We start from the raw sequence: 18413 nt of genomic DNA, 5'->3' as shown, positions 1-18413 counted from the left end.
AAACTTTAGCATCATAACAGCCAGTTTTATATTGTAGCATGACTTCAAGAAATAAAAACCTTTATTTGAAGCATTTTTTATTTATTTATTTTTTCAATCCTTATCTTTACATTTTAATTGTTCCCTTTCTAAAAAACGAAGGTTTACATTTGAGTTGGACCCATAAATTTGAAGGTTTTATACACTTTCTAAAGTCTCAATATGACTTGGAAGTTCTATTGATAAAAGCCTCCAATTAAAAATGAATATTTTTTAGAAATTCCCATTAAAATAAATATTTTTTTTCATATAAAATAAATAAATATGCTTTTTACCAATCTATTCTTTTTCGAAAACATATACTAACATATGAGATGACAATAATATGATGGAGTCCAGCATAATTTGGGTCAAAGGGCTTTTGATCTAGCTTGCCTTGCAAGTGATGATGGCATGATTACAACATCCATTACTAGCTGAAGCGCATGCATGTTTGGATGCACTCCAATGGGTTGTACAGAAAGGAATGAACCATATAAATGTGTACACAGACTGTCAGGATAGCATTACCCAAAATATGAACATATAAACATATAAATGTGTACATAAACATATAAACATATAAATGTATTTTGTGGCAAATGTTACTTATTTTTTTGGTAAGTTGCAACAATTTATGATTCATAAATGAAATTACGCATTTTGTAATAATGTTACACATTTTTATCCAAGCATTTTCTAACCATAAAATGCATAACATTATCATAAAAATACGTAACATTATCACAAAATATGTAACTTTATTTTTGAATCACAAATTATTGTAACTCTACAAAAAAAAAAAAATATATGAAATATTTATTACAAAAAACATGCACCACAAAAATATATAATAAGGATAGCATTACCCAAAATATTACTGGCTTAGTAATTTATTTGACTTTTGTCACATCAGCATATTTATTACAAAAATACGTAATATATATCAAAAAAATACATAATAAGTGTAGAATTGCTCAAAATAATACTGACTTTGTAATTTATTAGGAAATTCTACCTACACCAATTTAACTCCTTACACCCTTAGAATTTAATAATTATTTTTATTTTTTATTTTATAATTTTATAATTTCTTTATTACTGGCATCCCTAACATTTCTCTTTCCCTTTCCTTTACACCCATAACCTAAAAAACCTACCACCATCACCTCCAACCACCATCCTTCTAACCCAAACGGTTAGATCAATCATCATCTTCATTGTTCCCTTCAAATTCGAACTCCAATGACTTCATTCCAACTTTATAAATTCAATATACACACAAAAGTCTTAAAGTTTGCCTGAACTTCGCTTCTAATATTTTCCCTGAAAAACACAAAGGCTCCATCTTAAAGCCCAAACCTTAAATACCCATTAAGAATAGCAGTCCAAGAAACAACATTTCGTTCCGACATTTATCAAACAACTTGCGCACCTCAACTAAATCTCCGATTCTCGCATAGGCACTAATCAAATTGTTATCCACAAATAAGACTGAGCTCCAACACCTTATAACAATTATATGTAACTTTCTAACTTCTTTAATGTTGTAACACAATTGAAGTCGGGAAGCAAGCAAATCAGAATCAACCAATTGATTGATCAAATCATTAGGGAAATTGGGTTGTGGGTATTCTTGGGAGCTTGAAACATTGGACAAATAGGTTGTTTTTTTTTTTTTTTTTTTGATTCAAAAAAATAGATATGTAGATAGGTTACTCCAACATATCCGTCAGGGAGTATTGCCTCTTAGCATCTACAATATATGCAAGAACTCCACCGCACTTACGTCGGGGTCGAAGCTTAGGCCTCTATTAAAAAAAATGGATATGCAGATAGGTTACTCCAACATATCCGCTAGGGAGTATTGCCCCTTAACATCTACAACATATCTGCAGGGAATCCCACCGCACCTATGTCGGGGCCGAAGCTTAGGCCCCGCGTGCTCCAGGCACTAAGGAGTATGTTTAATCCCAATAAGGGGTTATGGAGACTTAAACCCAAGCCTTGAGCGAGTGATTCGAAGGTGTTATCATGGAATCAACCCCCTGTTGGTGACAAATAGGTTGTTACTGGAGGATTTTTGGAAGAAAAAGAAGGAAGATTTTGGAGGTAATCATGGTGAGAACTCTTTGGAACTGTTAATTTAAAGTTTCTTGTGGGGTTTGGTGATTTGGGTGGTTGAATATCAGGAAGGGAAGATGGGTGAAACAGTAATTTGCGATAATACGAAACAGAGTAATTTGGCGTTGGTTCAATTTGAGTGGCTGATTCTTCTTCTCTGCAGCTGTTGGAGATGGGGGTTGGAATGAATGGTGTTGGGTAGGTTGCGGGTTGATTTTTTTTAATTTATCCAGTTTTGAATGAATGGTGGATTTGAGATTTTTTTACCCATAATAGAACTGTCGAATCGCGAGCATTTTTAATGATTTATAAAATTTTGTATTTTCAATTTGTTTAGATATTCTATTTGTATTTTAAATTAATTTTTTTTTAAATATTCTGTTGAATATATTCCATTGAAAAAAGAATTTTCAACTTGAATATTTTTTTGAATTGAAAAAAATAAATACATTATTTATCTATATATATATTTTTAAATCTAACTATAAAAATAATAAATAAAAAAGATGATATATGCTGATTGATTTTTATTTTCAAAAATAAATATAGATGTAACAATACAGAGACATATAATTTCTACTACAGCTATGTTCATGGTTTTGGTGATTTGAATTGTTTTTATATTTTAAGAATCATAAATTGTAATACTTTATGGGGATAAAGCATTTTATGCTTGTAATATGTGGATAAGACATACAATAATTGTAATATTCTAAAGTTTCAAACTTTCTTTCTTTGGATGAGGCATGTAGTGATTATAATATTTTTTTAAGTCATTGACTGTAATATATTTTTTTAAAGGAATTACACAAGTTGAATTATGTTGAAAATTTATAAAATTTTAAACCGTCAAACTGATTCGCATCCATCCGCTAATCCTTCAATCCGCATCTGTTGGATTTACGGACGGATGTGGATTGATTTTCTCTAATCCACAAATTTGACGGACGGATAGCAGGTTTGAGGTTTCGTCGCTGTAATCAATCAATGTTCAATCCTAGTTTTTTTTTTTTTTTTTTCTTTTTTAAAGTTTTGGGTGTGAGGAGGAGTAGGAGAAAGAGAGATTATAAACGGGGACAGTAAAAAAATTATAAAATTATAAAATAAAAAAATTAATTTTTAGAAGTAGAAGTCATTAAATTAGTGATGTAGGTAGAAATTTCTTAATTTATTTGATCTTTTGCTGGTTCGCGCACGGTTGACCAAGTGCATCTTACGTGGATTTAGACCTGATTTAAGAGCATATTATTTAAATAATTTTTTAATATTTTATAAAAAAAATATATTTAAAAAAATAAAGAGAATAATAGGAAAATTTAATAATTTTTAAACGTTGCCGAAGGAGGACCATGTCGCAGAATCATTAGACAGAGAGACAGAGAGGCTTTTCCAAGTGAGTGAGTGTGTGTTTTTTCCCCGAGCTCACAGATTCGAGTTTTTCTGAAGCAAACGAGAGAGAGAGAGAGAGAGAGAGAGAGACGAGACGAGACGTGATGGCAGCTCGGAAGAGAGCCACATCGGAGGCCAGCACCAGCGCCACCGCGAAGCCTCCAACCACCACCGAAACTCAACCCCAAACCACGGAGGCTCCGATCGCTCCGTCGAAGGCTGGACAAATCCTGAAAGTGTCTGTGATCTTCTTCTTGGTTCCATATTTGTACTTGATTTTGTATCACTACAACATGGAAGCAGAGCTGAAGCGATCGATCCTCATCAACGCCCTCCTCAGTTCCGCTGGATTTTTCCTAACCCTAATTATGATCCCCGTCGCCTCCAAATACGTCTTGAGGCGCAATTTGTTTGGTTTCGATATCAACAAGAAGGGCACTCCTCAAGGTTCTGTCAAAGTGTGAGTTCGTTTTTTTTTTTTTTTTTTTTTTTCTTTTTTTGAGGAAAACATTTGAATTTGTCACAGTTCATGAGCTGAGAATGCTTTGGATTTTAATTCGTTTGCAACTTCATCCTTGAGCATTCTATGTGTTGAAATTAATGACTTTGAGATAATTTTAGATTACTAGCTTGAGCACAAAATACCACCCAGTAAACAGAAGAACCGAACCAATCCCATGTTCGGTAGATTCAGTTTTTAACTACATTGGTTCGGCTCTGTTACGGAATCGAGGAGCCCACAAATGCAAAGCAATACACATACCTAGCACCATATCCGCTTAAAAGCTTAAGCTATAAGTGGAGAGCCCATCTAATGTATATTGAGACCTATCTCTTTTATTTTTTTATCTGTGATGTGGGACTCTACCTTCACACATGCTCTAACAGGTTCTAGGTCTTCAAATCATCAGCCCTATAGGATTGGGTTGGTTGGTGATTTAGGCTTTGCCTCAACCGAGAACCAAAATTATATATATTACATAAATTTAATTTATGTTGAACGAAGGAAGTATTGGAAGTTTGAGTTGGATTTTACAATAGCTGATTTTATTTTATTCACTGTGTTACTGGATTTAATTTGCATTGCTTGTGTTTAAGCTTGAGTTGGACTTCCTATTGTGTGAAATAATATTTTGTTCTTCATTTGTGTTATGTTTAAATATTAAAGTTTGTTTATTATTGATTGATTCACATAATTTTAGTATAGTGGAATCGTGGTTCCAACCCAAACAATATTGGGTTGGTTTGGTCCAGGGTTGAAAAACTTGAAACCTATCATAATTGGGTTGGTTCTAAATTTAGTGCCAGCCCAAACAAAACTAACCCATGTGCACTCCTAGTCGTTATTCAATCAAAGTGTGAGAGACTGTTTTGGTATTATTTGTTAGATCATTTATTTGCAACTTGCATGTTCTATCAGAAATGTGGGTTTTTGTAATTTCATGTTGATTTAATGAAGTAAGCGACTTTTAGATTCTTATTTTGTTTATTAATGTTGATGGTGTGAGAATATGTGTTCTCCTAGGATTAGGAATAAGTGTCCTATATCTATTAGACTTCTATATATCTCAGTAATGTATTCATGTAGGATTAGGAATTAGTGGTACTCTATATAAATGATGTATGTATTCTTTGTTCAATCGAATTCAAGACTAATATACAGTTTTATTCAGAAAACTTACATGGTATCAGAGCAGGTTGAGAAACCCTAGCACCGTAGGTCTCTCTCCTTCTCTCAAACCTGATTGTTGATCGAAGCCCTTTGCTTCATCAATCGTCAGTCGTGAATCTTCTCCTTGGCACAGTCTGGAGCCCTTTGCTTCATCAATCGTCAGTCGTGAATCTTCTCCTTGGCACAGTCTGGTTCGCGATTCCTCTCTCTCTCTCTTTGCCCTGGTTGTCGAACGAAGCTTCTTGCTTCGTCGATCATCTGGTTGGGTCTGATTCATCTGATTCCTTGCAACTGTTCGACTCATCTATTCGACTCGCCGTCTTCTCTCTCTCATTCTGGTTCGCATGTGTCGGCTTCAGGTTCTCACTCCTCTAGTTTGGTTCTCTTGGCTCCGTCTGTTAACTGAGTTAGTGACACATCTCAGTTTGGTTCTTCAGTGTTTCCTTTATTATACTTTGACCTAACTATTCTACAACTTTGCTTTATAATGGACCCTAAAATTCAAGTCATTAAATGTAAACTCACTGGTGGCAATTATGCCTATTGGGCCAGTGTTATGAAGAATTTTCTTCTTGGTCAAAAAAAATGGGGCTATGTTTCTGGTTCTGCTCCTGCGTCCATCGGACCCGAAGGTAGAAGGGTATCTGTCTTCCTGTGACATTTGGGATTGTGATAATGCCCAAGTTCTTACCTGGTTTCATAACTCTGTGGATGACCGTATTGGAATGATGTTTTCCAAGTACAGTACTGCCAAGGAAGTGTGGGATTATTTACTCGGTGTTTATCAGCAGTCCAACTTTGCCAAGCGGTATGAGTTGGAAACAACTATTCAGAGTGCTCGTCAGCGGGATCAAACTATTCAGGACTTTTATATTGAGATGACAGGTCTCTGGGATCAGTTGGCTCTTATGGAACCACATAGTCTCAAGATACTAGACGCTTATATTTAGTTTCGGGAACAGGGTCGTTTAGTCCAGTTCTTAACAGCTCTCTCCCCTCAGTATGAGGCTATTCGAGGTGGCATCCTTCACCGATCTCCTCTTCCCTCTGTGGATGCTATTGTTCGTGAACTCCTCTCCGAGGAAACCCGTCTTAAGACGGCCAGTCAGACTTTGCCTCCTTCTGTGTTCTTGGCTCCTGCCAAGCCACCCTTGTTATCGACCCCTCCTCCTCATCAACTTCAGGCTATTGCGAAACCCAAGAGAGGACCATTAGGGCCAGATGAGTGTGCTTTCTGCCATCAGAGGGGTCATTGGAAGAACAATTGTCCCAAAAAGAGATGTCAGCCTGCTCCGTCTTCTCAGACACAGTTCCGCGGTCCTACTTCGAGTACTTTCCGACCTCCTGCTGCTTACACTGTATCTACTCCGGCTCCCGATCCTGACTTGACTTCCTTGAGTGCTCAGGTTGCACAACTTCAGCATATCCTGTCCACCTCTCAGTCATTCCCATCTGCCTCCGTTCTTACCTCTCTTCATTCAGGTTTGCTTGGGTCCTCTTCAGGTATCCCTTCTTCTGTCTGGATTTTTGATTCTGGTGCCCTCATCATATGACTCCTCACCTTTCCTTACTTCAAAATTGTATTCCCCCACCCGTTCCTATTACTATTAATACTGCTAATGGATCTGGTATGTCTGTTTTATCTGTTGGGTCTGTCTCACCCTCTGCCATGTCTGCTGTTACTATTCCTTCTGTTTTTTATGTTCCTCAGTTATCTGTTAGTTTGTTATCTATCAGTCAACTTGATGCGTCTGGTTTTGATGTTATCTTTTCCTCTTCTGTCTGTTGTGTGCAGGATCGGGTGTCCAAGAAGCAGATTGGGACCGGCCGTAGAATTGGAGATCTCTATGTAGTTGAAAGTTTGCATCTCCCCTTATCCACCTCTCCAGCTGCACTTTCCTCGCTTCAATTAGATTCTCAGTCGAGTCAGTTTTACTTATGGCATTCTCGTCTCGGTCATTTGTCTGTTGACCGCTTACGGTCTTTAGCTCAGTCAGGATTGTTGGGTAAAGTTTCTCCTAGTTAAATTGATGAATGTCGAGAGTGTAAACTTGCCAAAATGTCAGCTTTACCTTTTAATAAAAGTACATCTATTTCTGTTTCTCCTTTCTCTCTTGTGCATACTGATGTCTGGGGACCCTCTCCTGTTCTTATTAAAGGGGGTTCAGTATACTATGTGTCTTTTGTTGATGATTGCACCCGTTACACGTGGGTTTATCTTATGACTCATAAGTCTGACTTCTACCAGATATATCGTACTTTCCAGTCCATGGTCACTACACAGTTTGGATCTACTATTAAAATGTTGCGGTCTGACTTGGGTGGGGAATACTTTAAAACTGAATTCTGTGAATATTTGGCCAACTTGGGTACCATTCACCAAACTTCTTGTACTGATACACCTGCCTAAAATGGCCGAGCTGAGCGTAAACACCGTCATCTTCTTGAGACAGCTAGGTCTCTTCTTCTCTCTGCCTCCGTTCCAGCTCCGTTTTGGGGTGAGGCAGTTCTTACTGCTGCTTTTCTTCTCAACCGTATGCCTACCCCCATTCTTTGTGGTCGGTCTCCTTATGAGGCTCTCTTTTCTCAACTTCCTAATTACTCCCTCCTTCGTGTGTTTGGGTCTGCGTGTTTTGTCCTGTTACCCCGTAAAGATAGGACTAAACTTAGTGTCCAGTCTGTCCTATGTGTTTTTTTGGGATATAGTCTCACTCAGAAAGGTTATCGCTGTTATGACCCTGTTTCTCGTCGCCTTTATGTCTCCCGCCATGTTGCCTTTCTCGAACGTCTATCTTACTTTCAGCTTCCTCCTCTCACCGCCCCAGTTTCCAAAGAGGATTTGGTTCATATTGATCCATTTCCTTCTAAGGTCTCATCTGATGAGTACATCTCTACAGTTCCTCCTGAGCTTATTCCATCTTCTCCTCCTGCTTCACCTCTGACTACTTCTCCTTCTTCGCCTTCTCCTCCTTCTTCTCCTCCGTTGTTAGTTTATTCTCGTCGCAAGGTTCCTCCTCTACCAGTTGTCTCTACCCCTGCTGTTGATCCTCCTGCTTCTGACGACTCTGATCCTGCTGCACACCGATATCCTCCTCGAGCGCGTCATCCTCCAAAAAGGTTGGGTTGGTCTAATACTTGTTTTTCGTACCTTTTTGTCTGCTATTCACTCTTTTGCAGAACCTCAGTCTTACAAGGAGGCCTGTCAGGATCCTCATTGGGTTCAAGCTATAGAGGATGAGTTGTTTGCTCTACAGAAAACTAGTACTTGGGAGTTGGTTCCTTTACCTGCTGGTAAGAATCTGGTTGGTTGCAAATGGGTCTACAAAGTCAAGACTCATTCTGATGGTTCTCTTGAGCGCTACAAAGCTTGTCTGGTGGCCAAAGGTTTCTCCAAAGAGTATGGTATTGATTATGAGGAGACATTTGCTCCTGTTGCCAAGATGACTACTGTCCGTACTTTGATTTCTGTCGCTGTTGTTCGTTCTTGGCCTCTTTATCAGATGGATGTTAAGAATGCTTTTCTTAATGGCCATCTCACTGAGGAGGTTTACATGCGTCCTCCCCCTGGTCTTCACCATTCCTCTGGCCAAGTCTGTCGTCTTCGGCGTGCTCTATATGGTCTGAAGCAGTCTCCTCGTGCTTGGTATGATCGCTTTCAGACTGCTGTTACTGAGCTTGGGTTTCATCCTTCTGCTTCCGACTCTGCTTTATTTCTAAGACATACCTCGGTTGGTTTTGTTGCTCTCTTACTATATGTAGATGATATGATCATCACTGGCTCTGACTCTTCTGCTATCTCTGAGGTCAAGCAGCATCTATTCCGCACCTTCGAAATGAAGGATCTGGGACCATTGCGGTATTTTCTTGGCATTGAGGTGGCTTCTTCTCCCAAGGGTTACTTTCTGTCCCAGGCTAAGTATGCTAACGAGGTTATCCATCGTGCCAGACTTACTGACACTAAGCTGTCTGATACCCCCATTGAGCTTAATGTAAAGCTCAACACTACTGATGGGGTTCCTCTAGATGATCCTACGTTATATCGCGAGCTTGTGGGTTGTTTAGTCTATCTGACAGTTACTCGCCCTGATCTTGCCTATGCTGTCCATGTGATTAGTCAGTTTGTTTCTGCCCCTCGCTCTACACATTGGGCTGCTTTGCTTCGGATTCTTCGCTATCTTCGCAGTACTATCTTTCAGGGCTTGCTTATCTCTTCTACTTCTTCCTTGGACTTGGTGGCTTATGCTGATGCTGATTGGGCTGGTGATGTTAATGATCGTAAATCTACTTCTGGTTTCTGTATGTTTCTTGGTGATTCCCTTATTTCTTGGAAAAGCAAGAAACAGACTGTTGTTGCCCGTTCTACTGCCGAAGCTGAGTATCGTGCTCTGGCTCATGCTACTGCTGAAATTGTCTGGCTTCGTAATCTCTTATTTGAGTTGGGCGTCCCTCAATCTTCCCCGACCTCTCTCTATTGTGACAACCGAAGTGCTATTCAAATTGCTCATAACACTGTCTTCCATGAACGGACAAAGCATATTGAGATTGATTGTCACTTCGTCCGTCAGCATCTACAGTCTGGCTTTATCTCGCTTCCTTTTGTCTCTTCGGCTCTGCAACTTGTTGACTTCTTCACTAAGACTCACACCACTGCTCGGTTTCGGTTCTTTCTTGACAAACTCTCAATGTTTTCTGCTAAAACACCTTGAGTTTGAGCGGGGGTGTGAGAATATGTGTTCTCCTAGGATTAGGAATAAGTGTCCTATATCTATTAGACTTCTATATGTCTCAGTAATGTATTCATGTAGGATTAGGAATTAGTGGTACTCTATATAAATGATGTATGTATTCTTTGTTCAATCGAATTCAAGACTAATATACAGTTTTATTCAGAAAACTTACAGAAGGATAGTTTAAGTTCTTAAAATGTTTACCTTTAATCTAGGCCTTGATGTTTGTATTGTCTCAGCATGATTTGGCTAGTGTTTTTGCTAATGATACTTTTTGGTATTATATGTCCTATGGAGATCATAAACTGGATTCCTTAGCTTGGAGGGTTTTGCACTATGTTCTATAAAGAACAATGAAAAACAAACAAACAAACAAACAAAAGGGAGACAAACTTTACCCTGTGCTATGATAAGTTTATAGTTTTCAGATGACTGTGTATCTCATTTTTTACATTCATCTATTTCACTTTGCTTGCTGAAGACTGTCGAACTACTTTGCTTGCCAAACACCATTGGACTCCTTTGCTGGACGACTTCCATCTTTGCCGAAGAGCATTCACTCTGTTTTGTTTTTTTTGTTTTGTTTGTTTTTATATGAAGTTTTTATTTTAATCATGTTTGATCATATAACAAATTGCTTTTGGTGTCTGATTAATGGCTATAAACTTTTGTAGGGAGAGGCTGAGTGTGAGCATTTTGTAATGGTTATAGTCAATGGTAGTTTGGTGTCAGATCTGGAAAAATAGCTTATTAATACTTTTACTATATATATGTTTGGTTAATATGGAAGGTTATTTTGGTGAAATAGAATGAAACCCTTTTTTCCTTTTCTCTTATTTAGTCTGAGAAACCACATTCTTTTATCTTTTATTCATCCAAATAGAATGGTGAGAAACCATAATCAGTTCCTTTCTTTTCCCACCTAGGTGAGAAACTACAATCATTTGTTTTCTTTTCTTTTCTCACCTCGATCCAAATAGAGTTAATGGTGATCCTGTACATATGCTATACAGATTTTGCACTGAAATTTGTGGTTGTGAAATGCTTTAGCTGGTTGAGTAGCCTTTTTATTTCTTACATCATTTTATGTGATTAGATCATATCAAGATAATATCTTGTTCTTCATATACATCTTTTAGTGAACTTCACTTATTGAGGCTATTTTGTGTTTTGCAGGCCTGAGTCATTGGGTATTGCTGTTGGGATTGTTTTTTTAGTGTTGGCAATATTGTTTCAGTATTTCAACTTTACATCAGATTCAAACGTAAGCACTCCAGCTTACTGTTTCTTTAGATTGTTTGGTCAAATTTTCTATTCAATAGCTTTTTTCCTTTTATGATTTCATTTTTGTTGTTACTTATCAAAATAAGGATTTCATCTCTTACTTTTATCATGTGAGTAACTTGTCTTTACTTTCCTTTTTTCTCCTTTCTTATTTTTGGAATGATACGTTGTTGAATATGAATCTATATTATGTTAGTTTCAAGTTGGTGTGGTGTGGTGTGGTGTTCGCCATGTTTATATATTCTATTTATTTTTAGAATCAATGGGTATTTTGATAAATTTTAGAATTGCTGGTCATGGGCTATTAATTGAATTTTGTAGTAAGGCAATAATGTTAAATATGGAGAGATAATAGAGACAGAAAGGATAAAAGAAAGGACACAAAGGTTTAACGTGGTTCGACCAATCTTGGCCTACATCCACACACATAAAGCCTATGAGCTACATCTTTTATTTACTCAACTTGATACTCGTGATTACATGATACACTATATATATATACAGTGTGAGATACAATCAAATCTCTTCAGTTAAGGGATTGAAATAAATCAAAGATACAAAAAAACATGGTAAGCACAAATAATGGGATCTCCATATATTTTGATATCTTCCATATCTTCTGATATTTTTAACAAAATAATCTTATCTCTAACACTATTTTAGGTATTCGGTTCAATTGTCAAATCTTGTTGAGTTGGCTTGGGAAAGCAATAGAAGGGAAGAATTTCTAGAACGCATTGGGTTAGTTAGTAATAGATATAGTTAAAGAAATCTGTTTTGATGTGTCGAGGTGGTGTGGGCATGCACTTCTCAAGGAAGTCTTTCTAGCCTTTTTATTTTTTATTTTTATTTATTAACTTGCTCCGAGTGAGGCATTGGTTGTGGATTGTGCTTTGATTTATTAAGGGAAGGTTGGTGGAACCTTGTTTTAGGAGAGCTCTCCAGTGTTGGGAGTTGGAAGATGTTATGAGCTTTGAGATGTTTTATGGAAATTATGGAGTTTGTTGATGATTCTATCAATACGAAAGCTAGGAAAGGTGGGCAAGTTTGATGTGAAATTGTACAATGGTCTTTTGTTTGGATATGAGATCCCAACCTTTCTTCAAAAAGGTGTTTGGACAAGTGAAAGTTCCATCTGTCGTCTCCTTTTTTGTTTGGACTGCAACTTTGGAGGTTATTTTGACTGTCTTGGGGTGCAAGGGAGGGAACCTACCTCATTTGTGTTGCATGTACACATCAGATAAATCTGTGTATCTTTTTTTTGCTGCCCTATGATGTTGCTAGGGAGTTGTGGAGCATGTTATATTCCATTTACAATATTTGTTGGGTTGTGTCAAAGTCAGTGAAAAAGTTCTGGTTTGTTGGAGTATGGTTGCACATGTAGGAGTAGGAGTGCGGAGTTAACTTGGGGATGCTCCTCTGTGCCTCATTTCCATGCGTGCAGGAGCAGTATAGATGGATTTTTGAGGATATTGCGCTGCCAATCTAGATTGAAAGAATTTTGTCTTTTGTGTGTCTATGTGATAGATACATGTATTCCACGTGTCTAGAGCGTGTCCAATTTTATAATTTTTTTAAAAAATGGCTTGTCATGTATGGACATGTGTATTGCGGGTGTTAATGTCAATACATATGGGACATTGACATAGCACCCTAGGAGCTTTTTTCATGCTTCCAAGGAGGCAGAATTTTCTCTATGCCATGACATATCGTATAAGGTTATTGATATTGTCAAGTACTCCTATCCCAGGCAATATATTTACCACATCTTGGGAGTGTCCATAATTTAGAGTAAACGTTCATATTCTTTACATGTGGATAGTTCTTCTATAGACATTGATAAGACGCATTTTGGAATTGGTGTTCATCGCCGTTGTTAAATTTAGAAGAAATGTGATTAGTGTTTATGTAACAAAGGTTTCAATGGGGGAAAGGTAGAATGAAGAGTGTTTCATGTGCTGCCTATATATGTAGATATATTATTAATATATAACAAGGCTTGGTTTGGTTTGGTTTGGTTTGATTTGAATATATAATCTTATCCTTGCCATATTGTCACGGGCCAATTCCTTTAGAGGCGCAGCGGATCAATTTTTCGCTTGTGTGGCGCTCAAACTCCACCAAGTTTAAGCCCGCCATAGCTCATTGACAAATCGAATGTTGATGATCTCACCCGTTTTGAACATTAGGGCCCAATGCTTTGTCAAGCAAACAACTTCACAAGAAAGCTCCGTTTTCACCTGGATGCCACAAGTAGGCCTAATGCCACAAGTGCACCAAGCACGATATAAGTCGCTTCATAGCTCCAAGCTTCTTTCAAGGTGCTCGCCCAACTTAGGCTCATGTCATCAAGGTGCCTAGCCACACAATAATGTGCTAGCGAAGGCCCTCAACTTAGCTGACAAGCCAACATTGCATGTTGGGTCTTTGATAGCATCTCGAAGTGTCATAGGGTCAAGCATGTCTCAATAGATGCATATTGGATGGCCACTTGGTCATGCGAGGCTCACAAGCCACCGAGGGTCAATTTTTTGCCCACGGCATAGTCCTTGTGCCAACATGTGTGTTAGATTCCGCTTAAGGCCATTGCGCACCTTAGTGTTGCACCAACGTGTAGCATGAGTAAGACAACGTCTCACTCCGTAGCTCGCTTGCAGCATAATGTAGTCCCTCAATGGACTTAGTCAATGCATAGCTTGATGCCTTCATTCGATGGCTCACATATGCGGTGTTGCCTTCCAATTGCTTAGCTTAAGCCACGGGATCCCCTCCTGCAAGGTTGAACCCAAACCAAGCACTTGAGTTGGCACTTTGGTGGTGCCTCGATAGCCCATTCGGTCTAAAACGAGTCTCCAAGATGCCATAACGCGTGGCATAAGGTAGACAACGTGCCAAACCTCTCCCTCGGGAGGCACACGTTGTGCTTACATTATTGCATCGTCCACGGGGCTCCCAAATCCACGTGGAGACTCTAGACACCTCTTCGAATGCCTAAAGCCTGCCCTTGAGTTGCCCCAAGGTTGCTCACTTGAAGCCCAGTTTGGGCGGGGAGGGAAGTAGGTAGGTAGCACATCTTGCCTCCTTATATATGCTTGTTAAGCAATTAGCCATCTGGCAGAAGGAAACATGCCTTTGTCAGAGGAGTCATAATGATTTTTCATAAATTCCACAAGTTGAGAAAAATCACGAAACTTGATTGGGAATACACTTCCCCCAAGGCCTCTTTACAATAAAAATTTCAGCCCGAAACTCCTTCATTTGAATGCCCAAACAACGCGCCAAAACTGTGCACTGTTGGCTGCTGCTGGTTGGCTGCTCTGCTGGGCTGGTGCTGCTGCTGCTGCTGCTGCTGGTTGCTGGCATGCTGCTGCTGGCTGCTGGCATGTTGGCTGCTGGCATGGGCTGCTGCTGGCAGCTAGTGCTGGCTGCTGGCATGGGCTGCGGCCATGCTGTTTGCTGGCTTCTGGTGGCCTACATGCCTTGGGCTGCTTGAATGGTCACACCACCACGAGCAAAATGTCACGGAGTGGCCTTGCAAGGCAACCCGTGACACATAGCCATGTCCAGTCTGCCTTACAGAATTTTTGTTGTCATACTTGTATATGTAGAATGTTCATACATCATAGCTTGTCATATGGAAGAAACTGATCTTAGAATTGCAAAAAATGATGTTTGTTTCTAACCTGCATGGTTAGGATGAGGCTTTTGTGGTGATTAGTTGAGTAGTGACTTGGCTTTATCTTCAGTTATCTAAATACTTGAGGTTATGGTCAATGGACTAAAGAATTGTATCACATTCACATTACTTTCCGCTGTTAAAATATTGAGGAGTATTAGTTAGATGATGAGGAAGTATTTGGTTTTGTTCATTCTTGACTTATTTTAAGTCTAAAGTTATCTGGTAGGAACCAATCATTTCGCCGTACTCTGACTAGTTTACCTAACAAAGTGATATGGATAGGGAGGGTATCAACTTTGTACTGAATTACCTAATTATTGTTTCATTTCGTTTTAGCTTAAGGAACCAAGAAGCAAGGTTGTTAAAATCGAGATTCTACATTGGATCGTTGGAGGTGTTTATAGGAACGGATCGTAGAATCAAATCGAGGATCGTAAGATCCTATCCAAAAAGACAAATTACATAATAATTTAATTTAAATAAATATTTCTTAAAAAGTATACACAAAATGAGCCTATATTCTATTAAAAAGAAATGAAGATATTGTGAAAAATATAATACTCCGTGTAAAATGTACATATAATAGTATACAATAGAAAACTCGATGGTAAAAATTTTGTATTTCATCAAAAAAGAAAGTGAAGAAGAAGAATTCTATAACGAAATACTTTACAATCTACAATAATACATAAAAAGTGAAGAAAAAATATTTAATAAAGTTGGATATGAAAATAGATTAAGAACTCAAAAGAGCAGTTTAACCGAATGATAAAGTTTGTCATTAGCATCCCTGGTAGAGCAGATTCGAGTCACAAAAATAATCTCTCCAAAAATTAGGATAAAGTTGTAATCATCTTACCCTCCTTAGACTCTGCTAAAGTTAAATTTGTTTTTCTGACTAGTTAATTTTATTAAATTACCGCAATATTTGAATATTTGTTTCCTAGTTTGTTTTTCTTAGTCTATTTGATTCAATATTAGTTAATTTTTATTATTTATTTTGACCACATGAATTGGTATTTAGACAACAAACATAAAATTTACTATAAAATATGTCATAAAATGCAAAACAAGGCTTGTAAATTGGATCGGATTTGGATCGGGATTCCACGATCCTATAAGATCCCATTACTAGGATCAAAAGATCCTACCTATAAGGATTTTTTTACACGATCCGGATTGATTGTACTCAAATGGATCGTAAGATTATAGGATCGTAAAATTCGGATCGAGATTCTGATAACCATGCCAAGAAGGTGGCTTAACAGATGAAGATTCCTTCATATCAACGTATCTCGTTGTACCTTTGTTTTTCATCCTTTAGTCTTATCTTTTATTTTTTTGTAATATTGTTGTTTTTCTTTTAAAGGTATCGAAACTCTTTTTCTTTTGCATTATTCAGTAGGACTCTTAAAACATTATTTGCTTCAAGTAGTTTAGATTGAACTTGTGCAGTGGCTTGTTGAGTACAATGCAGCATTGGCATCAGTATGCTTCATGATATTGCTTGGATTTGTAGATGATGTCCTGGATGTCCCTTGGAGAGTGTGAGTATTTTGATCATATCTTGAAGGTTTAGAGACCCATTTGTTTTGGGAGCACTGTTTCCTCTTTGCATTATATTCAGAATTGATTCTAAACTAGATCTTTATGTGATTTTATGTATTTTTGAAGAACAGGAAATTATTATTGCCATCAATTGCTGCTCTTCCTTTGTTGATGGCCTATGCTGGGCATACAACTATTATTATACCAAAGCCTCTCGTTCACTATCTCGGGCTTGAGGTTTTGGATCTGGGTACTCCTTTCTAAAACTGGGATCTTTTGTTTTCTTTCTTCTTTTTAAGTACCACTAGTGTAATTTCTTATTCATATGGTACTTCATTTCCCTGTACGAGCCAAATTTATATCCCTTAAACAATCGTTAACTGAGTGAGCTGAGTCTTTCATAATGAAATTAATACTAGCTACTTGAGTTCTGTCGATAGCTTGATTCATTACTCTAATTTTCTACAATTTCTGATGCATACAGGCTGGATATATAAACTCTATATGTGGCTTTTGGCTATTTTTTGTACAAACTCTATCAATATTCATGCTGGTTTAAATGGCCTGGAAGTTGGGCAGACAGTTGTAATTGCGTCTGCTGTAAGTGCTGAACCTTACACAAACATTAGAATGTAATCTATTATGAAATCTGACACAAAATAGTGGTTTGCAGATTTTGATACACAATGTAATGCAAATTGGAGTATCTTCGGACCCTGAATATAAACAGGCCCATGCATTTTCTATTTATCTTGTGCAACCGTTACTTGCCACTTCCTTAGCTTTACTTTCTTACAACTGGTAATGAGATCATTGTTGTCCTTCCTAGTCGTTCTGCAGATGTTCTTATGGCATAATCATGTGATCTTGAAAATCTCTCTTGGCTTTGTTCTAGGTATCCTTCATCAGTTTTTGTTGGTGATACATACACATACTTTGCTGGAATGACTATGGCTGTTGCTGGCATTCTAGGCCACTTTAGGTGTGTCTTCTAATTGTCCTACTCCCATCTTTCTCTGCTTGATAATATATTTTGTTTCGAACTGAGAATTTAATGAACGATATATGGAAGTTTATTATGCTGTCTTGAGGTATGATTTACCATATAAGCTTAAATGTGTAACACATGTAGTAGCTTTAAAAATTACAACTAGATATTTTACAGCTCAAAACTGTTTGATGGGACATTAAACTTTTTATGAAATTCATTCAAACATATTGAAACAATTTCTTGCTGCTACCGCCACCAAAGGGACATGTTTTATAACATGAAAAAAAATAAAAAATGGAAGCCTGGCAGCATAAGGAAGTTTAATGAACTCCCCTTCCCCTTAATTATATGTCATTTTTGTATGATTAGTATTGGCCTATGAAGCATGGGTATGGGTTCGAGTACTGCTGTTGGTACGATATGGGTACATTGATGCAGTAAAATCCAAAAAAAATAGAGTACGAGTATAGCTTGGTACATATGTAAAAAATATTTATTTTTAATTTGGAGTAATACAAAAATTGATTAAATGGTTTAATTTGTTAACATCCAACTTACAATTAACATTTAATGCCAAAAGTAAAAGTATAAACCAAAATTAAATGTTATTATATTAAATAACATACAAAGGGGGTGTTTGGTGGAGCTTTTTTTAGCCAACTTATGACTTCTGACTTCTGACTTTTAAAAAATTATTTTGGACTGTTTGGTTAAACTTATTTCAAATAGCTTTTGATTCTAACAACTTATTTTAAGTCAAAAAAGCTGATTCTGAAAAGCTGCTCACCCCTTGCTTCTGATTATCAGTTTCTGCTGTGGACATGTTAATTTACAGTTATATTCTTAGATTTTTTTATTTTTTATTTTTTAAAAAATAGAAAAAGACCTAAATGGACTATAGAATATTATTATTATTTTTTATGAGAAATGTAAACAAATAGTGAATAATAAAAAATAAAAGTTAATTGAAAAAGCTAGTTC

At 37.4% G+C, this 18413-nt stretch overlaps 1 protein-coding gene across 3 annotated transcripts in view; it reads left to right on the top strand.

Moving 5' to 3' along the window:
- The first annotated feature begins 3450 nt into the window (after positions 1–3450).
- LOC114261190 (uncharacterized) overlaps positions 3451–18413 on the top strand; it is a 35421-nt gene continuing 20458 nt past the window's right edge. For all 3 annotated transcript variants that reach the window (XR_014346241.1, XR_014346242.1, XM_028201401.2), the window contains exons 1-7: positions 3451–3991; positions 11107–11194; positions 16349–16440; positions 16573–16691; positions 16926–17041; positions 17115–17242; positions 17337–17423. Coding sequence is in view for 1 of the 3 variants with exons in the window: in XM_028201401.2 (XP_028057202.2) it covers positions 3636–3991; positions 11107–11194; positions 16349–16440; positions 16573–16691; positions 16926–17041; positions 17115–17242; positions 17337–17423 (986 nt within the window). In the remaining 2 variants the exon portion in view is untranslated. The remainder of the gene's footprint in view (positions 3992–11106; positions 11195–16348; positions 16441–16572; positions 16692–16925; positions 17042–17114; positions 17243–17336; positions 17424–18413) is intronic.

The sequence above is a fragment of the Camellia sinensis genome, chromosome 12 (genome assembly GCF_055761805.1).
Source record: "Camellia sinensis isolate YWXY chromosome 12, ASM5576180v1, whole genome shotgun sequence".
NCBI lineage: Eukaryota > Viridiplantae > Streptophyta > Magnoliopsida > Ericales > Theaceae > Camellia > Camellia sinensis.
Note: the sequence above shows the minus strand (reverse complement) of the source record. Positions and strands in the feature narration are given on the sequence as shown.